Source organism: Lepisosteus oculatus, chromosome 3, assembly GCF_040954835.1.
Source record: "Lepisosteus oculatus isolate fLepOcu1 chromosome 3, fLepOcu1.hap2, whole genome shotgun sequence".
NCBI lineage: Eukaryota > Metazoa > Chordata > Actinopteri > Semionotiformes > Lepisosteidae > Lepisosteus > Lepisosteus oculatus.
Window position 1 is genome coordinate 10,940,261 of NC_090698.1, and position 24,058 is coordinate 10,964,318.

Consider the following 24,058-nt stretch of genomic DNA (forward strand, 5'->3'; position numbering starts at 1 on the left):
AATTAGCAATATTTTGCTAATTTTTATTGCCTGGGTGACCCTGCAGTTAATCAACCAAGCCGAACAATTTCCCTTCGGGATCAATAAAATGTTATCTATCAAAGCCATTGAATTTGAGATTCTATGAACTACACGCAACCAAAAGTGATAAATGGCGATAATGATCTCCTCTCGTACCTAATCCTCTTAGATTTTTATGTACAATTGGTCGCCATAACTGCCCAGTTGCGCATCTGCTGCAGGACAATCTCTTTTCAACCTGGTTTTGCCTATACGGTGTACTCTCCTGGTGTCTTATGGGTTAATAATAATAATAATAATAATAATTGCTTACACTTATACAGCGCTTTTCTGGACACTCCACTCAAAGCGCTTTACAGGTAATGGGGACTCCCCTCCACCACCACCAATGTGCAGCCCCACCTGGATGATGCAACAGCAGCCATAGTGCGCCAGTACACTCACCACACATCAGCTATCAGTGGGGAGGAGAACAGAGTAATGAAGCCAGTTCATAGATGAGGATTATTAGGAGGCCATGATTGGTAAGGGCCATTAGTAAATTTGTTCATACTGTCTTCTCCGTACGTGGTCCGTTTACTCATTAAATTGTTTCGTTTTGTAGGGCTAACAGTTATTTCACTATGTTGTTTAGTTAAAGTTACACAGAAAGTTTCACAACACTGTTATAAGCTGCGAAAGTAACCTGCGCATGCTCAATCAGCGTCTTGTCCGCACGCCTTTTGTGTGTGTTGAGCACGTGACTCTCGGCGCCCTCCCTCTTTTTCCTGCGCTATTTGCGTACAGGGGAACACCTTCAAACGGAGCAGGGTTACGGCCTGTTTCATCGCGAGCCGGTTATTCACAAAGCGCGGAGCAAAATGGCGGCGACTGTAGCAACGATCGGAGCTCAGCAGCTTTCTTACAGCAATGACCTGGTACCGGATTGGGCCTCTCGGGAAGTCAGCACCGGGGTGAGAGACGGGGAACGGGATGGGCGTCCGAGACGAGGCTGATATTTTGATTTGTATTTTAAACTCAGGGTAATTGTCGGGGAAGCCGTCTCCCTTGGCTAGTGTCATTATGAGACAGCAAATCCACAGTCTCGAGTCACATTCCCACTTCTTGGATAAAACATAGGGACCAAAGGAATATTGTGGTCGTGGTTAAAACAAACTTCCGAGAATATCAGAAATAACATAATAAATATTTTGAAGTATTCCAGTAATACCATGGTAACAGGAGTAACATTATAGCATTTATTGATGCACTTGAAAAGAACCTCTGAGGTTCTTTAAATTACTTGGCCACCGTCAGCGGAACTAAAACCAACCAACAAGAACTGTTTCAAGTACAAAGCCATCGTCTATAACAGTTAACAGTGAAAGACAAAACAAAACAGTTATGGATTGTTAATTCAGGTGTCACAGATTATCGCCTGTTTTACACTGTACGTTTGGGACGCTCTCTGTACCGGCTTTGGAGTTTCATCTGATTTTCCTATCAGTAGGAAAATACGACGTTTCTTCTTTAACAGCAGCCTCTTTATCGAAGTGTCCTGGAATTGGCGCTGTTGAATGCATCCCTCTGTCTAGTCAGTTTGAGGAATTCTTACTGTGTGTACTGTGTAAATCTGGGGTCCCTTGTTTACACCTGGGCATTTAGGGAGGGGTACCTACTGCAGTCCTCGGGTCACGCTGCTGTCCTGTTAACAAGGAAGTGTCCCCCAACTCCCCATCCCCACAGAGTGGTCCTTTATCCTGCCACTGACCCCACCTGCTTGTCTCTGGCAGGCTGGAGGAAAGTTAAATCAGTAACTGGACATCCCTGCAGGCATACTGACCCCCCAAGACCTAGACTGGACACCCTGCACACACACACCGACCCCCCAGGACCAGGGCTGGACACCCTGCACACACACTGACCCCCCAGGACCAGGACTGGACAGCCCTATTTTAAGCATGTTTAGCAGTTTGCAATGGACGTGAAGTGTTTTGCTCATTGTTAGAGAGGTGTGGCTGACCTGTCACTCCATGACTCTGCGTTGCTGTAATTTAGTCCTGTAATACAGTCACTTTTCCTCTTCCAGACCACGATCATGGCGGTGGAGTTTGACGGGGGCGTGGTCCTCGGCGCGGACTCCCGGACGACTACGGGGTGAGCTGGCGGCCATATAGGAGGTCGGGTTGGGGGTTGGGGCGGTGACTAGACAGAAGGTGCTCAGATCAGCTTGTTAGCTAACTGGTCACAGATTCTCATCCGTCCTCTTCTTGAAGGATCAGTGGGGCTGCTGGCCAGATGTGTTCCAGACACCTGCCACTCTCTGGGCACTGGTCCGCTTGCAGTGACTTAAATCACACTTCCCCAGCAGACTGAGCTTCTGCCCCCCTCCCTACACTTCACACCTGGAAAATCTGGTCAGACCCATTCGGTTTTGATTGACCTCTTAACTCAGCTAGGGCATTCATTTAAGTCATGTAGAGCCCTGAGCTTAAGATCAATGAGAAAAGGGCACTAAGTCCCGCTCTGTATTCTACAGTATTCATAGATCTGATGAGGATGAGTGTGAATATGAAGATACAGATGAGCTGGACTGAGTGTCTTTACAGTCTCTACAGCTCTGATGGTGATGAGTGTGAATGTGAAGATACAGATGAGCTGGACTGAGTGTCTTTACAGTCTCTACAGCTCCGATGGTGAAGATGTTCATGTGCAGGTATTACTGTCTTTGTGTGCAGGGCGTACATTGCCAACAGGGTGACTGATAAGCTGACCCCTGTCCACGACCGGATCTTCTGTTGTCGCTCAGGCTCGGCGGCCGACACCCAGGCCATTGCTGATGCTGTCACATACCAGCTGGGCTTCCACAGGTGGGTGTGTGAATGAACAGGCTCGGTGCAGAGTCCCAGGGTGAGTGATCTGACAGGGGGTGTCAGAGGAGGGTGTGCACAGTCCTCACTCTCCTGTCAGACAGTGTGTGGAGTCTGAAGATCATTGTTCTCCTTGCGTGCTTACAGGGGACTTGTATCTTTAAAATAAATCCCAGAATGGGAAGGTATGCAATACACAATGGTCAGTAACTTTGAAATTAATACAACAGAAGAACAGAAATATCACAATATCCTTGGTGTCTGCCCAGTACTGAGTAGAATTTGAAGTCTGTGCATTTCCTTCCCTGTATGCCTCATTGATTGCCTTCTCATGTAGAGACACGCAACCATTCCCATAGGGGGTGTCTGAACACCGGGGTCCTGCCTGCCGGTATTGAGTCCCCCTCTCTCTCTTAGCATCGAGCTGGACGAGCTGCCCCTGGTGCAGACCGCTGCTAACCTCTTCAAAGACATGTGCTACCGGTACCGCGAGGAGCTGATGGCTGGCATCATTGTCGCCGGCTGGGACAAGAGGCGGGGAGGACAGGTAACCGGGGTGACCGCATCCTCCCCAACATCACACCCACTCGCTTCCTCCCCGCCCCTCCCTCTGAGCCTCTGTCACTCACTCTCTCTATCTCTCCGTCACCCTCTTCCTCTGCTTCTCCCCAATCTCTCTCCCCTGCACTTACATCTGTGTTCCTCACTTCCTCTCGCCTTCTCTGCCCTTTCCTCCCTCTTTTCCACTTGTTCAGTCTCTATCCCTCTCTTCCACTCATTCACATACTTTTTCTCTATCCCTCCCTCTGTTGCACTCTTTCAGTCTCTCTAGTCCCCTCCCTCACACAGTCTCTCTGTCTCCCTGTCTTTAGTCTGCTCCCTCACACAGTCTCTCAGTCTCCCTGTCTTTAGTCTGCTCCCTCACACAGTCTCTGTGTCTCCCTGTCTTTAGTCCCCCTCCCTCACACAGTCCCTGTCTCCCTTTCTCTCTCTAGTCCCCTCCCTCACACAGTCCCTCTGTCTCCCTTTCTCTCTCTAGTCCCCTCCCTCACACAGTCTCTCTGTGTCCCTGTCTCTCTCTAGTCCCGTCCCCCCCCCCAGTCTCTCTGTCTCCCTTTCTCTCTCTAGTCTCCCCCTCACACAGTCTCTCTCTCGCAGGTGTACACAGTGCCCATGGGGGGGATGATGGTGAGGCAGCCAGTATCAGTTGGTGGTTCTGGCAGCTCCTACATCTATGGCTTCATTGACTCCAACTACAGACCCGGAATGAACCAGGAGGAGTGTCTGCGCTTCACCGCTGAGGGTGAGAGAGGGGAGCAATACCGGGCAGGACCTGAATGGGACTAGACTCTTGAAGTGTCCAGTCTGTCTGTATTAATCTCTTTCTCAGTGCAGTTTTAATGTGCTGTAGTGTCCAGTGTGTCTGTATTAACCCCTGTCTCTCAGTGCAGTGGTAATGGACTGTAGTGTCCAGTGTGTCTGTATTAACCCCTCTCTCTCAGTGCAGTGTTAATGGACTGTAGTGTCCAGTGTGTCTGTATTAACCCCTCTCTCTCAGTGCAGTGTTCATGTACTGTAGTGTCCAGTGTATCTGTATTAACCCCTCTCTCAGTGCAGTGTTAATGTACTGTAGTGTCCAGTGTGTCTGTATTAACCCCTCTCTCTCTCTCAGTGCAGTGTTAATGTACTGTAGTGTCCAGTGTGTCTGTATTAACCCCTCTCTCTCTCTCAGTGCAGTGTTAATGTGCTGTAGTGGCCAGTGTCTCTGTATTAACCCCTCTCTCTCTCTCAGTGCAGTGTTAATGTGCTGTAGTGGCCAGTGTGTCTGTATTAACCCCTTTCTCTCTCAGTGCAGTGTTAATGTGCTGTAGTGTCCAGTGTGTCTGTATTAACCCCTCTCTCTCTCTCAGTGCAGTGTTAATGTGCTGTAGTGGCCAGTGTCTCTGTATTAACCCCTCTCTCTATCTCTCAGCTCTCTCCCTGGCGATGGAGAGAGATGGTTCCAGTGGAGGAGTTGTGCGTCTGGCCGCCATCACCGAGGGGGGTGTGGAGAGACGCGTCATTCTCGGGAATCAGCTCCCCAAGTTCTCCAGCGCCTGAGATGAGTCGGAGCCTCCAAACATGGGCTCCACCATCTAGGATTGGTTCACCTAGTCCATAACCACAATCTAGTTATCAAGCCAATAAATTGTATTTATGATGCATTTTTCTTGGTTTATTGAAAGAAATGTTACATTTTGATTAAATAAAGCTGTGAAAAGTTAAAATTACAGGTGTGTTCTTTTTTTCCCCTATACATGTGAATTAGTGCTCACGGTGGGGACAATTCATGACAATAATATAGCGCTAACACAATTACTGCTGCCTGCATCAAGACAGAAGTGTATGAGTCAATGCAAAGCATGACCTCTTGCTGAGCCAGAAATGCACATCTGTTATTTAATTATATTGAGAAACAAGGCATGTGAATAAGTACAGATTAAGCAGAAAATACCAATAGCTCATGCTGATCTTACGATATGCAATATGTTTAAAATAAACTGCTTAAAATAATTTAATCCTGGTATCATCTACCACTGTTACCACCCTGTAGCCTGATTTCATCAAGGTTGGGTTCTATCACTGCTTGGGTGGGGTACCTCTGCTGATATTATCTAAAGCACTGAACTTGAGCAAGAATGTTAAATTGGTTTAATCAAGTCTTTATGCACAGGTCTGAAACTTGATTTCTCAGGACCTGCAAACCCTGCAGGACTAACTCAATGGGTTTCCTACACATCCAGATCAAGGGTCACTGAGACACCTGCGCTGGATGCAGTTGCCATATTGTTATCTGATTCCTCACCTCCCGTTTCTGAGGCAATAGGTACCACTACCCACCTCTCCTGCTCTTCCTCCTCCTCCTTCTTGGCCACCTCCCAGCTGACCCTCTGGTCCTCCCTCTCTCTCGCTCTCTCTCGCTCACTCCCCTCCTCCTGATCTCCTCCTGTTCTCCCCTCCTGCTGCCTGTCCTTCCCCCATCCCCTCTTCTTCAACACCAGCAGTGGCCCCTCCTCCGCCCCCTCTCTCAGGAACAGGCTGTACTTCACCGGCTGCCTGCCCTCTTCTCCCGGACTGTCCCACATCCTCTCCTGTCCCCTCTCTTCCTCTTCGCCTGGTACGTCCCTCCCCTGTGCTCCTCTCTCTTTCTTCAGTCTCTTTATCTTCACGGCCACTCCCTCCGTGTGCCAGGTCTCCTCTCCCTGCCTCCATCGTGGGTCCCACCCACCTTCCCAAACCCAGGGCCTTGCTTCTCTGTCTCCCTGCCAGAGTGTTTCCGCCCTCCGCTCTCTGCCTCCTCTCCCTGGCCTGATCCCTTCCTCGCTCTCCTCTTCTCCGGGTTCCCTCCTTCCTGCCTCCTGCTCCAGTTCCCCCCCTCCTCCTCTCCCTGACCTCTCCCTCCGGCCTCCTCCACTCCAGGTCACATGTATCCTCACCCCCCTCCTCTCCTCCCACCCCTGCCACTGCCTGCCTCTTGACACGTCCCAGCTCTCGCCCCGGATCACGCACTCCCCCTCTCCTCCTCTCTGCTGGGGATCGGCGGCGTGCGCTCCCACTATCTCCTCTCCCGCCAATCCAATGCTCCTCCTTCTTTGCCTCTCCCGCTCCCTCGCTCCCTTCTCCTCCGCTCTCCGGTCGATGCCGAAATGTATCAAGTACGCGCCCTGCGGTGCCTCCCTCTCTCCGATCCCCTTCCCTAGCTCCCTTCTTCCTCGCTCCGCCTCTCCTTGACCGCCTGTCAAGACGAACAGCACTGAGCGGAACACGGCAGCCTCTCCTGGCTGTGAGCCAGACACCACTGCTCCTGTCGCTGCCCCTGTCCCCAGGAGCGCCAAGCGCTCCGGACGGATGCTCCCAGGACCCCCCTGTCTCCTACCCTCCTCCTCCTCCTCCCCTGCTTCGTCCGCCCCCACCACCCTCCCTCCCTGTCCGTCTCTTGGCAGCAGGCTGTAGCGGACAAGCTGTAGGCTGTCAGATCTCCAGCCCAGTTTCCAGTAGCGCCGGTGCACTCGGATGTAGCTGCAGATCAGCCACAGGAGGGCGCAACAGAGCAGCAGGAAGAGGATGCAGAGGACAAGGTTCAGCACGAAGAACCAGAAGCAGAAGAAGCGGACTGCACTCTCCTTCTGACCATCCCAGACCGCCCTGTCCCTGCTAGCCCTCTCCCAGCCCCCCACGGAGCGGCTCATCATGGGAATGCTACTCGTGGTGTCCGGCCGAGTGACCAGGGATTTCCACGTCCCTCCTGCGGATGTGCCATCTGTCCCCGGGTCTGTCCCGACCCTGAAGAGCGTCGGGAGCTTTGTTGGAGCGGCAGACGAAGCAGGAGAGCTGGTGGTCGTTTGTGCGGTTGTGATGATGGTTTCCCGCTCCGTCGTGCTGAGAGACGTCCAGTGCACCCTGGGCGCAGAGGTGGTTATCACCTCCGTCTGCGCGAGCGTAGTTGAACGGGAGAGAAACTCGGTCGTGGTGGGGAGAAGTGTGGCCAGGCGGCGTTCTGTTGCTGGGTTCGGTGAAACGCTGCTCGGCTTGAGAGTCGGGCCCTCTGTGGTAAAGGGTACTCTGTCGGTTAATGTCGTGAGGTAACCCCACATTTTGGAAGTTGTGAATGGGTAGGTGATAATTTCGGACGTTGTGGTTACTGTTTCCGTTCCCTGTGGGCAAATCTGGTCTTTGTTCAAATCGATGATGGAACTTTGAGAATACTGGGAAGGAGAGTCGCACACCACACTGTCTGGCAAGTTCTCGATGTCGTTTTGGCTTTTCCTCAGGTAGACATTGTGGCTCTGGTCATCCAGCCACCATTGCAGATACAACACCTGGCAGCCGCAGATCCAGGGGTTATGGGACAGGAAGACGTACGGGATCTCTCCTCCGCCGTTGGCGTTGGCGAAAAACTTGTCTGGCAGCCTTGTGATCAGGTTCCCCTGCACGGCGAAGGTCTTCAGCTTCATGGTGGTCATCTGGGCCATCAAATCGGCCGGGAGGGACTGGATCTTGTTGTTGGACAGCTCCACCACCTCCAGGTCGGGGAGCTTGGCGAAGAGCGTGGGGCTCAGCTGGGAGATCAGATTGCTCTGCAGGTAGATCTCCATGATGCTGGGCACGGGCTGGAAGGCATCGGGCGGCAGGGAGGCAATCCGGTTATTGTTAAGACGCAGCTTTTTCAGCGCAGGCAGCACCACGCCGGCCGGGCCCAGCCCATCTCCCAAGCCCTTCTTCCCCAACTTCAGGCTCTCGATCTTGTTCTCGGACAGGTCCAGCTCGTGAAGGGCAGGGAAGGCAGTGTAGGCTGCCCAGGAGAGGATCTTGAACTCGTTCCTGGTCAGCACCAGGACCTGCGTCTGGAGGTCCAGGTTCTGCGGCACAGCGGTGAGCCCCATGCCTGTGCAGCTGATTCGTGGCTTGTGGTCAGCATCCTTGTCGCTGTGGCAACCATGGGTCTGCGTCTGGCAACAGAGTGGGAGGAGGAGGAGCAGCAGTGGCAGGAGGAGTGCACAAGTCATCCTGCTGGGAGCTGATGACAGAAGAATGAATTCATCATGAATGCACACAAGGCACAATCAATAACAATAATGGGTAACATGCATTATCCCTGTGTTTGCATATCGTGCCGTTCATCCAAGTGGATGCCTGGATGCCCCCCTGTGCTGCACCAGCTACACTGAGTAGATAAGTGAGACAGGCTACTTTGTATAGCCCTGAATACACCAGAGTTTACACCCTTCATCTTCTGAACGGTCTGCAATGTCCAAGTAGTCAGTATTCTCTCATCTGAAGGACAGTGCTTCCTACAACACCTGTCCCCAGTCACCATACTGGATCCACCACTGTAATGCCCAGCAGTAAGGGTTTGACTTCCAGTAAGGTCCCAGTTGGCTCAGAGTGGCCCAGACTGCTCTGCAGTGGGACTCACAGTCAGCAAGCCTGGAGTGGATCAGTCTGCTCTGCAGTGGGACTCTCAGTCAGTAAAGCCTGGATTCCTGATATACTAGGTGCACTAAGCTAATTTTCCTTATAGGTTTCCTTGTATGAATCTATAGCTCATTACACCCATATACTATATTCTATAGCCCCTTTTGTGTCCATTGTTCAGATGTTGGGGGTTCTTTTGCAAACCATTTTTTATAGTTTTCTTACAGGTAACTAAGAAATATCCCTAGGACAGTATGTACTGTATCTATCCTCAACTTCCAAGTAATCAAAAGTAAAATGATCTTTTCGCATGACTTTTTTTATTAGTCCTAAAATTCAAGGAAAACAAAAAGGCAGAAGATCACAATCTTGGCAGTTATGTGGAGAACAAGCCGCAACTCATTTACACATATTCTGGTCATGCCTGAAAATACAACAACATTGGAAATTCATACATTTAGCCCCTAACAACATGGTAAACTTAGACATACCATTCGAATTCTCCATTATGTATTTGTATAACTCTATGTCTGATTGCTTGGAAGCAAAGAATAGATATAAACTGAATTTTTAAAAGAAGAAAACTCATCACAAGATAATACTCTTTACTAGAAAACCGCCAACATCTGAGCAATGGATCAATGTTGTGAGGGAGAGTCGTGTAATGGAGAAGTTCACCTTTACAGGCAGAGGGGTTTAGTAAATACTGGCAAGACTGGATTGGATTTGTGGTCCCATTGAGACCCGATTTGTTTCTGTGAAACAGGATGAAGTCATTTATTTTGTGGGGATTATTGGTTGTTTCTATACGTTACCTCCCATCTATGCTGACAATGTAAACAGTTATTTGCAAAGAAACAACACAATTGTAAAATGAAAGATGAAAGCAGTCAGTTGATTTAGTATATGTGCCATCGTTGAATAAAGGGTTAGAAAGAGACCTGTAAAAAGGAACAGGTGGCGAAAAAGGGGGGGGGAAGAGAAAAGCGTGAAGGAAACAGACGGCAACAGAAGAGAGACAGCGGAGAGAATAGGGAAAAAGCAAAATCGCCCGGTTCTGATCAGAAGCCCGGATGGGCGGGGCAGGGCCCCGTCCTACCTGGGATGAGCTCGGAATGGCCAGTCGGCGTCTCGGAGGAGCTGGCGCTGCGGGACGAGCCCCAGTCTGCACTGCCTCGGCTGGGTGTGGAGGGGGAAGTCGCTCTCACCCGCTTGTTTCCAAATGTCGTCTCTGTGTCGTTGTCCCCGAGCCCTTATCTGAGGAAATCCTGCCCCATCCTTATCGCCTCTGCCGCCTTAAACACCAAATACGGCTTCTTCATTTCCTCTGCAAGCCAGTCTTAAACGCCGAAATGCAGAAGAGGCCGATCTTGTCAGTGGTGCTGTTTCACTGTTCCTGCGGGAACATCCTGCTCATCTCGCTCTAGTTACCCCAGGGGGAACTGCAGGGATGAAGGTTGACTGCCACCTTTTAACTAGACGGGACTCTTGCTGGCTTTTTAACACGCTGTGCGCTCTCACTGAGAAGCACCGGAGAGCTGGAGGGTTTCACTTCAGGACCAAACCCAGTTCCAAAGCGGACCGGGGTTGATTCCAGCCTGAGGTGTGGAGTCCGTGTGAAGTCTGCATGTTCTCCATATTCAGATGTTCTTCCTCCAGGCACTCCAGTTTCCTCCTACCTCTGACCTCCCCACCCCCTACCCAGGACAGGAGTGACTGCTGATTGGATAACTGCGCCGCAGTGTGGGGGGTCCTTGGTCACAGTGGGGCTCACAACAGAGCCCAGACTGGGATCCATCTTGTCTGGACTGTGATCTGCACAACTGCTACCACGGCTTAGCTGTGCCTCTTAGAATTCAGGTTAACTACATCTCACAATATTATACAGTTTAACTCAAATTACATAGTTCACTTGAATTGAACACATAGTTCAGTTCAAGCCCCCCTTTAATGAGAGCATCCCTAGGACATTCACCTGGAATTAAAACGAGCATGGGGGTCACCAGGGCACCCCAAATCCCAACCTCATTCACAGGGCCCTGCATACTGCTTCCAAAACAGCTCCCAGTGACCCCCTGAACGAGAAAGAAACAGACAAACACTGAGCCAAAACTCTTATGAGGGTTCTTTAATTTTCGTCTCTTCAAAGTTCGTTTCAAGCTCTCATGTTACCACAAAATCTTTACAGCTGTGCATTTCCAAGTCTTAAAAAAAAACAAAAAACAAGAAAAAACACTCAGAGACCAGGTGTGCTGAAGGTTGGTGGGGTGCCCCACACCGACACCTCAAACCCAGGGCTGGGCAGCCCTTGGAAGAATAAGGAGGAGAGGGTACAGTAAGGGTCTCCCCCTGACGGATTTCTGTCTGCGGCCAGGAGCCCAACAAGAGGGACCCCTAGTGAACACCGAAAGAGCATCACATGGGAGAGGGGTCCGGGGTGTCCCCTCCTCTGCTCTCGAGAATGGACGCCCACTTTCAAGCCTTTTTTAAAAAAAAAACACAAAACCGCTTCAAGATTTCGCTCAAGTCTTTGGCGGACGTTATTTGAGTTTTCACCCTTCCCCATGAAAATCTCTTCTTGCCCCTCGAACGCACAACCCCCCCTCCCCCCCCATCCCGGGAAAAATGGTAAGGAAATCCCACTTCTGTAGCAGCTTCCCGAGGGGGGAATTGGCCTGCGCGGCGGCAGCGGATTACATCTCAGGATAATAATTAGAATATACTTAACGAGCATAAAAGATAAAAGACACTATATTAATGAAGGAAAAAGTAAAAATACACCACTGAAAGAAATAAAATCCCATATAATACGCGGTGTTCATGAAGAAAAACACACCCCACAGACTATATGCAAAAACACACTGCAATAGATTGTCCTAAAAATGAAATTAAAACCTTCCACAAGCAGACAAGTGAACTGATAGCATATCGTCGACCTCACTCTCTCGAATCCTTTAATCAAGTTGAATATTTCTATAGAACCTAATCTCATTCCCCGCTGGCAGACACGCGCAGGGTGTCGATGTCCTGTTTTTCTCGCGGCGAGCAGCAGGTCCCAGCTGTCCGCACCACGTTGCGCCCTCTCGGGTTCCGACCCGGCCTCCCTCCGTTGCCCTAGCGGATCCAGGGACCGACGGACCAGCTTCTGTTTTCCAGCTCGAGGCCTGGGGGCTCCGGTCTCGTCTGGGACGCGTCCGCAGGGTTCCGAGTGAGAGGAACTCTGTGTGGCCCGGCCCGCTGCTCAGAACCGGGCCCAGGCGTGTCTCCTTGTGTTACTTCCAGACGGGCGCGCACCGGCTGCGTCAGGGGCTTGTGGCCTCCTGCTGTAACCTGTGTGGCCCCACGCCCTAGTGTCCAGAGGACACCGCAGACTGGGCAGGCGAAGGTTGGGGAGACACAGGCCGACTGATTTAAGAGCACGCAACCCCTCTTCAAAAAGAAAGACGCAGTCCCTGGCAGCCAGGTGGAGGGCCCGTATTCAGCACGAGACCTCGATGCAGACGAGGAAAAACCCTTCCTATTATCGACCCTGTTCACGAGTGCTCCTTGTGAAAAACACAGGGATCAGTCGGTGCACAGCGCCCTGCCTCCATGTTTAAAACCATCTTCAACCTGCTTCCTCTAAACCAGTCTCGGCTCCGCTTCACATGCTCCAACCGGTCACCAACATGCTCCTGCAATGAACCCTGACCCCCCCCCCCACAACGCCCCACATTTCCTCTCTCCCCTCAACCCCCTCCCAACCTCCAGCCCGCCGCCTCTTTGAAGACGGACGCAGTAAAAGTCAATCCAAAGCCTTTCCGATCCTCAGATAATTAAACTCTTAGTTAGACACGTCTCAACAGGCGTCTGCATGCCACACAGAAGGACATCTTCTGATCCCAAGCTCAAGGTCTAGGATGGTGCTAGGCCAGGCTAAGTGACCCCAAACGTCCATCCCTAACAATACATCGGGGCCCCCCAAAACTGTAAAAACTCCCGGTTGTCCGACTTCTTGGGAAAGATCAGACCACAGGTGAAGAACCCCAGTTGCTACACAGGCCAAAACCCTGATTGCTGTCTCTTCTGGCTTTCAGTGTAAACTCTTAAACTCTTCACACCCACAACCTATCAACTACTTGCTCTAAAAGACCATCTTTATTCCAAGAACGTCAGCTTTTAACAAGTTAATCTGGGGTTAGTAACACACAGCACTAGTCGAAACCTGGGTTCCCCATGCAGTGCTGCGCAGATTTGTTAACAGTTACTCCTGCAACTAGCCTTGCCCCCAGTAATAGTGTCACTGGGTTTACACAGTCCTCACTCTCCTGTCAGGCTCTGTGCAGAGTCACAGGGTGAGTGATCTGACAGGGGGTGTCAGAGGAGGGTGTGCAAAGTCCTCACTCTCCTGTCAGGCTCTGTGCAGAGTCCCAGGGTGAGTGATCTGACAGGGGGTGTCAGAGGAGGGTGTGCACAGTCCTCACTCTCCTGTCAGGCTCTGTGGACAAGAACTGAAAATGAGTCAATGACACTGGCAGAGGATGGTGTGTGAGAGCAGGGACTCAGGGTAATGGGTGGTCACTTGCAGTACTTGTACCAAGCCAGGTGAGGCCTGCTGTCCTGTCCCTTCAGCTTTGGGTTACTGAACTTGCATCCAGTCCAGAAATCACCAGTCGTTACTCCTGGCTTGACACTGTACTCCTTTGCTGCACAGGAGAGGATGAGGTGTCTCTGCCATACCAGGCTCCAAAAAAAAGCTTGCCCTGGGCTTCCCAATATGACTGATCCACCTAGCATCTTTACTTGCCTCCCTGCTAATTAGAAGAATAGTTCTTACTGGACCACGCCCACATTTACCCAAGACTCATCCTCAAACCAAACTCCTCATCCTCGGCCTCCAGCTCTCACCAGCGACTCTCTCCCACAGCGACCAGACTGGTACAGTAAGCCCCAGCAGGGTGTCCTCTTCACTTCTCACAACAGTCTCACGTTAGCAGCCTTAAGAATAAAACAAGCCTTAAAATGATTTGATCATCATCGTTAAAAAGCAAACCAGGGGTCACTGCAGGCCCCAGTTTCAGCCCACTCGGCACACTGCTGTTGTCCTCACTGTTTCGGCTGTGGCGGATTTGATCGATGTCAACCCAGGCAAAAAAAAACTCCCCTCACCATGTGTAAAAGCAGTGTAAAGATTCGACCGTGTTGCTACAGTACAAGAAAGCCTCCCTCTGCACACACCCGGAGGAAAGTTCAACTCGCACTGCTCTTCACACAAACTGCCACAAGGGGGCATCTGCACCCCCCCCATAAAATGGGCTTTAAAACCAGGGCAGGGGAAAGTTACTTTAAAAAGCAATCCAATACAGTTCCTCATGTAAGGGATTAATTTTTTAAATGAGGACTGAAGGGAAGCATAACTTTAAAAGTCAGCAGGGTGTCAAGTAATCTGTGTAGTATACAAAGAATTATTCGATATATTACTGCTTCAAGGCGTCCACTTAACTAAAATACACACTTTGTAAATGTCATGAATTACTTTTGAAAAGTAACTTTCTGCAACACTGTTCCAAACCTCTGGCAGTGATCCAAAACAAAAAAAGCAAACAAAAAAAAGTCAATTTCCCTCGGAAAAAGACCAAGTCCCCCCCCTCCCTCCCCCCTGTAGTGTTCCTTACGTCACGGGAAAACACAGTAAAACACAATTACCCCCCTTTTAACTGAAAAAAACCTAGTGTTTGAGCACTGAATGTATTTTGTCTCAGTGTGAGTGGCACGTCTTCCAACCCCCAGGCCCCAGCCCCCCCAGAAATAAGTCCTCTGCCTGTAAAGTGCTTCCGCAGTGGAGCTTTGGTACATCAAGAGCGCGAAGGACCTGCAGCCGGTCCCAGACAAGGGGCTGGAGAGCGTTAGTGGACGTGTTCAGTGGTAAGGGTCCTGGTCTTGGTCTGTCGGGAGGCACCTGGTCTGAGCTCCCCCCAGAGAGCCAGCTCCCCGGACCTCCCCAGCGACAGTCCCGGAGACTGCTCCCGGCGCACTCCTGGATCTCCGAGACACAGATTACCGGCAGCTTCCGAAGCTCGGGAACGGTGCAGCGTCCTGGAGAGGGAGGGGAAACCCGGAACCCTGGGTCCCGGACACCTAGCGGCCGCAGCCCACGACGCAGGGTCCGATGGGGATCTGGGTGAAGCCGCTGGCGGTCCGGACTGCCTCTAAGCCCGAGCGACTGGGAGGGTTGGGAAGCAAAAGCGCCCCGGCAGGCCAGCGGCCCCCAACACAAGGACATCGACCCAGAGACAAAACCGGAGGAACCGCAGGCAGCAAGGGAGGAGAGGGAGCGGGAGGAGGCGACAAGGGAAGGAGAGGAGAGAGAAAACCGTTCAGAACCGCAACACCGGCAGGCGAGCCTGGAGGACTCCAGAGCGGTGTGTCAGACTGGCGTCTCCCGGTTCTTGAGATCGGGGGCGCTGAACTGGCGCCGCATTCTTGGGGGGGTGGTGTAACCCTGAAACTTGGGGCTCCCCCCGCCCTGTCTCTCCTGCGGGCTGTGCTGGCGGCCGTAGCCGGGGAACTCGCCGTCGGGGGCGCCCCGGGGAGGGTGGCAGAGCTGGGCGAAGGGCTGGGCGTGGCTGTGATAGGGGTGGTGGTGGTAGCCGGACTTGCGCTGGTGCTGCTGCTGCCGGTGCTGTTGGTAGTAGCCGTCCCGGTTCTGGTGGTACCCAGAGGGCTCCCGCTCTTGGCTGGGGTTGGAGGACTGGCGCCGGTACCTGGGCCGGTGGTTGTGGTTGGCGTGGGTGTTTGGGGAGGGCACCAAGCCCGAGCTGGGACTGGGCACGCCGGAGCTGTCCAGGGAGTTCCTCCGGTAATGGGCGGGATGGTGGTACTGGTGGTTACCGTGGTGACCGCCGTTGCCAGGGTATCTTTGGTGCTGCTGCCAGGCTCTCTGGGGGCTGGGTGTCCGCATCCTGGGGCTGCTGTTGCCGCCCGGCTGCATGATGATTGGCAGGGACATCGGCAAGGGCATCTGGAGGGGCAGCGGCAAGGGCAGGGTCAGGAGGGGCATCTGCGTGGGGACACTGCCCAGCGCGGGCCCCGGGGCAGGGGGTGCCAGCCCCTCGCCAGCCTGGCTCTCGCTCTGGCCCTGCGTCTCGCTCTCAGCCTGCCTGTCGGCCGGCGGGGCCTCCTCCCCCCCCAGCATGAAGGCCGTGTTGGGGTCCCAGGAGTAGCGGTGCTGGGGGTTGCTCTTGAAGGGGAAGCGCAGCTTGCAGTCCTGCGGGGGGATGAAGCGGCCCGTGCCGGGGAGGCAGGGCCCGCTGCCCGCGCCGGCGCCCTTGCGGAGACGCTTGGTGATCTGCTGCTGCTGCAGGTTCTGGAGCCGCGCCTGCTCCTGCTTCAGCCAGCGCAGCCGCCCGCGCCGGAACACCGGATCCTCCTCCATCAGCCGGGACACGCGCTCGTCCTTCGACAGGTCGTCCAGAGACGACGCGCTGCCCCTGTCCCCGTCCTCCTCCTCCCCGCTGCGCCCTTCGCCCTCACCCTCGCCCTCGCCCTCGTAGTGCAGGAAGTCCTCCTCGCCTTCCTCGTCCTGCAAAACAAGCCAAGACAGGGTCATGGGCACAGCGAGCACACAGAGACGGCCGGGAGCAGAGAATCCTCCAGGGGGCACAATCCTGGAAGGGCACTGCCCCTGACCGGACATCTGTATCTGCAGAGCAACACAGACTCCACGTATGCTCAATCCAGATGCACACGCCTTTGCACAGAGGGCTGTGGGAGTCTGGAACAACCCATCCAGCCACTCAAGAACGACCAGCTTGTCTGGCTTCCCCAAGGATCATATCATCCCAAGACCAGTTTAATAAATCACATCTGGGGCAGCTCATTCCAGACCCCCACCACTCTGTGCAAAATGAGCCCTTTCCAATTTCAGCCCCTTGAAAACGCACTGGAAATCTGTTTCACTTGCATTAGAGAGGCATTGACTTTTCCGTCCACAGAATCGCCCAAAAACAGAACTTGTTAAACTTCAAACTGAACTGCGAACCCCCTGCACAGCACCCTGCAGTACCACCGCAGAGCTCAGGCGTCAGAGGGGGGACTGACGCAGCTGTCTCCGACAGCCCTGCACGTCTACAGGGGGGCCGCTTCAGCCCACCCTGGGGTAAGCGCTGCGTGGACTTTTGGGGCTCAACCTGAGCCCCATTTGAGCGTCTTTACTGGCCGCTCTGATTAAACTCATCTGTCCCACAGTCGGGGTCCCCCACCTGCCCTCCGATGCTCGGGATGACGCTCTCCATCTTGACCATGCGGTCCCGCAGCGACCGGATCTCTTCGTCCTTCATGTTGTTCTGCAGCTTGACCTCCTGCAGGATGTCGGTCAGCTTGTCGATGTGCGCCTTCAGGTCGTCCACGTCCGCCTTGCCGCCTCCCTCCCCTCCGCCTCCCTCCTCGCCGCCGCCGCCGCCACCCCGGTCCTCGCCGATGCCCACAGTGTCCCAGACGTCCCGCGCCACCCCCCGCCAGGTCTCCTTCTCCTGCGGGTCCTTCTTGGCATACATGCGGCACAGCTCCTTCATCTTGACGATGGCCAGGGCCTCGATCTCCTGCCGTGAGTGCCTGAAGTCGCCCAGCGCCACCTCGTAGCAGATCTCCTTCACCGCCTGCATCTTCAGGTCGGCCAGCGTCACCCACTTGGGGTCTTTGCTGATGCGGCGGCGCTGGGGGATCTGGTAAACGCGCAGGGGCTCCCGTTTCTTACCGCTGCTGGGCAGTCCACAGCGCTTCACGATGGACTGGACCTGGAGAGAGAGGGGACACAGTGTGCGACACACGGCGGAATTATCACACCGTCCCCACAGCACAGGGACACAGAGTGGACACATCACACCGTCCCCACAGCACAGTGACACAGAGTGGACACATCACACTTCCCCCACAGCACAGTGACACAGAGTGGACACATCACACCGTCCCCACAGCACAGGGCTGAGACACACAGAGTGGACAAGTCACACTGTACCCACAGCACAGTGACACAGAGTTGACACATCACACTGTCCCCACATCAAAGTGACAGAGTGGACACATCACACTTCCCCCACAGCACAGTGACAGAGTGGACATATCACACTTCCCCCACAGCACAGTGACACAGAGTGGACACATCACACTTCCCCCACAGCACAGTGACACAGAGTGGACACATCACACCATCCCCACAGCACAGGGCTGAGACACACAGAGTGGACAAGTCACACTGTACCCACAGCACAGTGACACAGAGTTGACACATCACACTGTCCCCACATCAAAGTGACAGAGTGGACACATCACACTTCCCCCACAGCACAGTGACAGAGTGGACATATCACACTTCCCCCACAGCACAGTGACACAGAGTAGACACATCACACTTCCCCCACAGCACAGTGACACAGAGTGGACACATCACACCGTCCCCACAGCACAGGGCTGAGACACACAGAGTGGACAAGTCACACTGTACCCACAGCACAGTGACACAGAGTTGACACATCACACTGTCCCCACATCAAAGTGACAGAGTGGACACATCACATTTCCCCCACAGCACAGTGACAGAGTGGACATATCACACTTCCCCCACAGCACAGTGACACAGAGTGGACACATCACACTTCCCCCACAGCACAGTGACACAGAGTGGACACATCACACCGTCCCCACAGCACAGGGCTGAGACACACAGAGTGGACAAGTCACACTGTACCCACAGCACAATGACACAGAGTTGACACATCACACTGTCCCCACATCAAAGTGACAGAGTGGACACATCACATTTCCCCCACAGAACAGTGACAGAGTGGACATATCACACTTCCCCCACAGCACAGTGACACAGAGTGGACACATCACACCGTCCCCACAGCACAGGGCTGAGACACACAGAGTGGACACGTCACACTGCTCCTTACTTTTTCCATATAAAAATTAAAAGAGCAGAATAATACCTGTTAAGCATAACTATGGGCTTGGTGGGTTCTGGTTGCCGGGTGCATTTGTTTTTAACATCTCAAAGAATATTTAAGGAACTGTGGATTTTGCGGTTCGTGCATAGGTTGTGTGAATGCAGATTGTTTCTATTGATTCTAGGGGCAGACAGAGCAAAGACTGCTGAAGGGAGAAAAAGAGAAAGGAGGACAGGACGAGTTGGGGGGGGTGTATGTACTGGAGTGGGACCTCTGTTCTCACCTTGTTGGCAGGAAGTTTCTCCCTGAGCGAAGAGATAAGCCTCCAGCTCTCCTCACAGGAGCGTTTGTCTGAGTCATCGCCACTGTCCGAGTCTGCATACTGAGAGAGAGAGGGAGCGCTGCTCAGAGACAGGGAACAGGTCCTTCTATATTACAAAAACACAGCCAGCTGAGCAACCCCACCGTGCTCCCCCTCCATGGGCGGTCCGGCGGGACTTTTTCTTACCAGTCTCTGCTGCTCCAGGAGCAGGTCAGCCTCCTCTTTCTCTCGACGGTACTGACTCTCCAGGTCCTGCAGTCTGGACACACAAGGAACACAATTCTCAACAGGATAAATGACAAAGGAAAAGTCACACAACTAAGGGTACAGCATGATCTCTCTCTCCCGGATAACCCTGTGCCTTCATTCTCTCCGTTACCCTCAGAGCTCCTCTCTTTCCCCCCCTCCCCTCCTCACCTCTTCTCCATCTCCAGTTTGATGTCGATGCCCTGCTTCTCCAGCAGCTCCTTCTGGGCATAGTTCCAGTCCACTGGCTCCCCCTGCTGGTCCTGGCTGGCGTTGCGCTCCCTCTCCAGGCGGGCCTGCTCAGGGTGGTTGAAGCGGAACACATGGTTCTTGCCCATCACGATGCGGTTCCCTGGGAGGCAGGAAAACAACTCCAATTCATTATCAACTGGATTGCAACAAACTGCTGATAGTTGTCATACTTCTTAATGCTTTAATTCAAGGGGGTCTAACCCTGTGCTACAAGCCTGCAGCTATGACTGGCTGTGCAAAGCAGAGGTCTGAAGCTCACTCAGTTGTCCTAAATGACTAAGCAGACGATCCTTAAGTTATACAGATCTCAGCTGGGGCCATTCTAATCTTCTCTGCATCGTTCCAATTTTAGTATATGTGTGGCCGAAGCTGGGATACCCAGAAAAGACTGATGAGCCAGGGCAAATCCCCTGTATGTTTCCCAAGCTGCAGGAAAAGAAAGAACGAGATGGATAAAGGGACGGAGAGAGCAGTACCTTGTTTCAGGATCAGGGGCTCAGTGATCTGCTTCCCGTTGACGTATGTCTCCGCTCCGTCCAGCGGCTCCAGCGTGACTGCCACTGCGGGCGACACCGACACGACACGGTGAGAGAGACAAGAGGGACAAGTGCTCTCCCAGCATGCACACAGACAACAGGAGGAACTTGCCACAGAGCAGGAGAAGGGGAAAGGAGAGAGAAGCTGCACCAGAGCGAGGGGAGGGGAAGGTTTTTTAAGTTGCACAGTACCTGACACACTTCCTGGTAAGCTTTAGAGAAACAGAGACAGAGAAGTTCAGATGCTGCAGTCTTTGTTCTACTTCTGTTATCAGCACTTAGTTTATAGAGGAAGCCTGCAATGGGGTAGCTAATTAGCTGGTCAGGCTACGTGTCGATTGGGCTAAAAGTCCGTCACAGCAGAGCCCAGACTGGAACCAGTGAGAAACAGACCACAGGGGCGCTGCCTACGTTTGGAACGAGCGCCTCTAAGCTCTGAGCCACACAAGAGACCAAGACCTTGTTTTCTTGCAAAACAACAAGGGGTCGTTTACCTGCAAAGCTAACAACTTTAAAAAAAAACTGACAACAGATCATTTTGGAGCAGAGCAAAGTAAAGCCGAGAAAACTCAGCATACACCCAGATAAATCTCCAAGTATCAGCCCTGCTTGTGTCCACTCTCAGCAGACACAGTTCTTTAACCGGTCTGCTTCAGCGACTGGAATATCACACAGCACAGCTGACCGCGACCTACTGCCTGTGTGGCCTCATCACTGGAGGCAGGAGCTGCCACCTGACCACTGACCCCTGACCCCTCTACTCTCACCTTCCCCGTTGTCGTTGACGCGGCTGTAGAAGATGCAGTGCTGCTCCTTAATGAACTGGCCGCTCAGGCGGATGTCCACATCCTTCTGTCCCACCCTGCACAGACAGAGGACACTGGTCAGACCCTGACCACATTAACATCTTTGTAACATCACAGTACACCGAGTAGCAGCGGTGCCGTCCTGCAGAGAGGAGAGGGCAATGAAGCCTCCACTGGACCTGGCAGCAACGCTCTGAAGAAGGCGGCGGCTCTACAATGTCAAAACTTGGGCTGCAGGAATCTGAACATATAACCCAACCCATTCACCTGGTCACCCCCTCCTTGATGTAGTACAGCAGACACTCCGACATCAGGGGGTCCTCGTTCAGGTTGACGAGGTGCGGTGTCTGGAAGGGAGAGAGGAGGAGGAGGGACGTCAGTCACAGCGGCCCCAGACGCAGCTCCCCCACAGCCCTGAGCGGAGCTCAGTAAGTACTGCCCAAAGAGCGCGCCACGTCTGCCCTGCAGCGGCTCCGCCTGCTTGCATCCCGTCGCTCACCCCTTTCGGAGAGAACACTCCCAGGGTCCCTCCGTCTTCCCTGATAGACACGCCCATCTCCGCCAGGAGGGACTCCCTGCAGACAGAGAGAGGGGGACACTGTGAGACGGAGACCGAGGACATTCAGAGAGACGGGCCTGGAGAGAGGAGGACAGCTGGGAAGGGACCGGAGTAGTATGGGAGATTTGGCCAGGATACCGGGGTTACACCACTACTCTTTTCGAGAAACGCCCTGGGATTTTTAATGACCACAGAGAGTCAGGACCTCTGTTTTACGTCTTATCTGAAGGACGGCACCTGTTTACAGTATAGTGTCCCAGTCACTATACTGGGGCATTAGGACCCACACAGACCGCAGGGTGAGCACCCCTGCAGGCCCCACTAACACCTCTTCCAGCAGCAGCCTTAGTTTTTCCCAGGAGGTCTCTCATCCAGGTACTGACCAGGCTCACACCTGCTTAAGTTCAGTGGATTGCCAGTTGTGAATTGCAGGGTGACATAGCTGCTGGCTCTAGTGGAATGATGTGGGAAGAAAAGACTGAAGGAGAAAATGATTCTACTGCATGGCTCATCACCGGATGTCATTACCTCTTGCTCCGTTTTGGCGATACTAGTGTTATGCTTGTGCTAACAAGCAGCTTTACTGCTCTATTCAGACTTGTTTCAGTACAGAGGCAGGAAAGAACGATAGAGACACACTTTTCTCTCCAAGCTGAAGGGTAAAGACAGCCGTAACCTCCCATTAAGGCTGGAAGGTACAGGGAATGAGACACACACCTCTCCAGCCTGATGGATTCCGTTTTCCTCAGCTTCTCCTCCCACGTCTCATTCAGCTCAGCAATGATCTTCTCTGTTTCCTGGGGAGACGCAATTTAAAGGACACATTAGGTCCCACAGGAGAACAGGACACACAGTAAATGACAAGAGGGCAAGCATACGGAGAGCAAAAGAGTTGAAGACAGGAAAACATTAAGAGAGAATGACAGAAAGAGGGGCATGGAGCTCCACTTTATTCAAAGAATGAAACTGAGAAAAGAACAGTCAATGAAGGAGACAGAGACAGCACCTTCAGTCTCTCCACAGCCTCCTCCTTGGTGATTGGCTCATCGATGCCAGAGAAGGTCTCCGAATGTCCATTGTCAGCACTGAGGTCACCAGTGGGGGGGTCAGAGTCGAGGCCCTGCTCCTGCGCGTGGCACAGACTGTCATCGATCACCTCGCTGGAGTTGAAGGGGGCACCACTCACACCCACCGGCATCAGACGATTGTTATTTGCTTCAGTCCCTGAGGATGGTGCAGTGAGAGGGTGACATGAGTGATTTTGATCTCGGATGCCCTCCCTCTCAGATTCAGAGACAGTGGCAAAAGCAGTGAAAGTCTTACCAAAGCAGTGACAGCACATATAAACTACAACATATGTAAGAAGTATATTACAAATGTAAAACTATTACACAACAGAACAGAAATGACAAATGTGCATTTACAAGCATCCTAAACACTGATAATATTTAACCCCCCCCCAAGTTAAGCAAATGGGCAATGTGATTTACTCTCTAAACAGATGCCACATTTCTCTCTCCCCATTAATAATGCTCTGCCTGTACCTCTTTCCATCCCCAAGATCCCACCACCTCCATTAAAGTCCCGAGCTTTTCCGATCTGGCAGCATGTGTTATAACCTGTATGTTTTATTGGTGTCAGTATAGGGATAGTGATCTCATGGCCATTCAGCCATAGGTACACAGTGACTGGGTATATTTCCCCCTTGCAAAGGGGTCTGGACCTTTTTGGGCTATGAAGTAGAGTGTGTACACCGTGTGTACAGCACTGTGTCAGAATTCAGTACTGACCAGCCGCAGTGATGAGCTCAGTGCTCAGCCCCTGGGAGAACAGCAGCTCCCTCAGTCGGTTGACCTCTTCCTTCAGCTCCCGAATCAGCCGTGCGTTGGGGTCCTCGTTGATCACAGCGTTACAGCGGATCTGTTTGGCACGGTCAGCGTACCTGGGAGAGAATGAGGTGGATGGTGAGAGACAGCCTTGAGATATGACAGGTTAACAGTGCAATACTGAGTGTTTCAGAAAGAGAGAGAGGGAGAGTTATGACAGGTAAACCATACCTTAGAGTGCTGAGCGTCTCCTCATAGTTGATGTCTGCTGGACTGAGGGCAGCGATCATGGCCGTGCGCGAGTTCCCTCCTGACAGACAGAGCCACACACAGACAAAGGCCATCAAACACACATCACTGGCCAGGACACAGACTTGAGACACTGAGAGACAAAGAAATGGCAACTGACAAAGACACAGAGCAACACAGCTGGACTCTCAGAAACACATAGAGGTCTCCACAATTATTTATTCCATCTTTCTAAAACCTGTTTCCCTGGCCCACTCCCCCCTCCTATCAGCCCCATCTCACCCAGGTTCTCCTTCAGCAGCCAGGTCAGAACAGAGTCTCTGTAAGGGATGAAGTCTGATTTCCTCTTCTTGGAGCTTTGCTGGAAACGGAGGTGAAGAGAACAACAGAAACACCGCTAAGTCAAAAAACTTCAAAAGATGCGCAGCAAAGGGCAGAGTGTGACACCAGCTTTCACGGCACAGCAGCCAGAGCTCAAAACATGTTTAAAAGAATTGCCTGGATTTGCTGC

General features: G+C 52.6%; 3 protein-coding genes across 3 annotated transcripts in view; 1 reads left to right on the top strand and 2 right to left on the bottom strand.

Annotated features, from left to right (window-relative positions):
- Nucleotides 1–523: 523 nt before the first annotated feature.
- On the top strand, nucleotides 524–5,137 carry psmb6 (proteasome 20S subunit beta 6). Its single transcript, XM_069186794.1, has 7 exons — nucleotides 524–545; nucleotides 808–974; nucleotides 2,090–2,157; nucleotides 2,739–2,870; nucleotides 3,288–3,417; nucleotides 4,029–4,173; nucleotides 4,843–5,137. The coding sequence occupies exons 1-7, from the start codon at nucleotides 539–541 to the stop codon at nucleotides 4,968–4,970; spliced, it is 777 nt and encodes a 258-aa protein (XP_069042895.1). The 5' UTR covers nucleotides 524–538; the 3' UTR covers nucleotides 4,971–5,137.
- Nucleotides 5,059–10,844, bottom strand: LOC107076563 (glycoprotein Ib platelet subunit alpha). Its single transcript, XM_015340487.2, has 2 exons — nucleotides 9,925–10,844; nucleotides 5,059–8,427 (listed from the first exon to the last, which is right to left on the bottom strand). The coding sequence occupies exon 2, from the start codon at nucleotides 8,414–8,416 to the stop codon at nucleotides 5,642–5,644; it is 2,775 nt and encodes a 924-aa protein (XP_015195973.2). The 5' UTR covers nucleotides 8,417–8,427; nucleotides 9,925–10,844; the 3' UTR covers nucleotides 5,059–5,641.
- Nucleotides 10,845–10,938: 94 nt separating this feature from the next.
- Nucleotides 10,939–24,058, bottom strand: part of kif1ca (kinesin family member 1C, a) — a 30,980-nt gene continuing 17,860 nt past the window's right edge. Inside the window, exons 10-23 of the mRNA XM_015340486.2 lie at nucleotides 23,830–23,908; nucleotides 23,530–23,608; nucleotides 23,263–23,414; nucleotides 22,479–22,696; nucleotides 22,190–22,269; nucleotides 21,413–21,488; nucleotides 21,181–21,260; nucleotides 20,875–20,969; nucleotides 20,048–20,131; nucleotides 19,491–19,671; nucleotides 19,260–19,332; nucleotides 19,035–19,133; nucleotides 17,066–17,599; nucleotides 10,939–16,386 (exon numbers count right to left, since the gene is read on the bottom strand). Coding sequence (XP_015195972.1) covers nucleotides 15,232–16,386; nucleotides 17,066–17,599; nucleotides 19,035–19,133; nucleotides 19,260–19,332; nucleotides 19,491–19,671; nucleotides 20,048–20,131; nucleotides 20,875–20,969; nucleotides 21,181–21,260; nucleotides 21,413–21,488; nucleotides 22,190–22,269; nucleotides 22,479–22,696; nucleotides 23,263–23,414; nucleotides 23,530–23,608; nucleotides 23,830–23,908 — 2,985 coding nt within the window. The 3' untranslated portion in view covers nucleotides 10,939–15,231. The remainder of the gene's footprint in view (nucleotides 16,387–17,065; nucleotides 17,600–19,034; nucleotides 19,134–19,259; nucleotides 19,333–19,490; nucleotides 19,672–20,047; nucleotides 20,132–20,874; nucleotides 20,970–21,180; nucleotides 21,261–21,412; nucleotides 21,489–22,189; nucleotides 22,270–22,478; nucleotides 22,697–23,262; nucleotides 23,415–23,529; nucleotides 23,609–23,829; nucleotides 23,909–24,058) is intronic.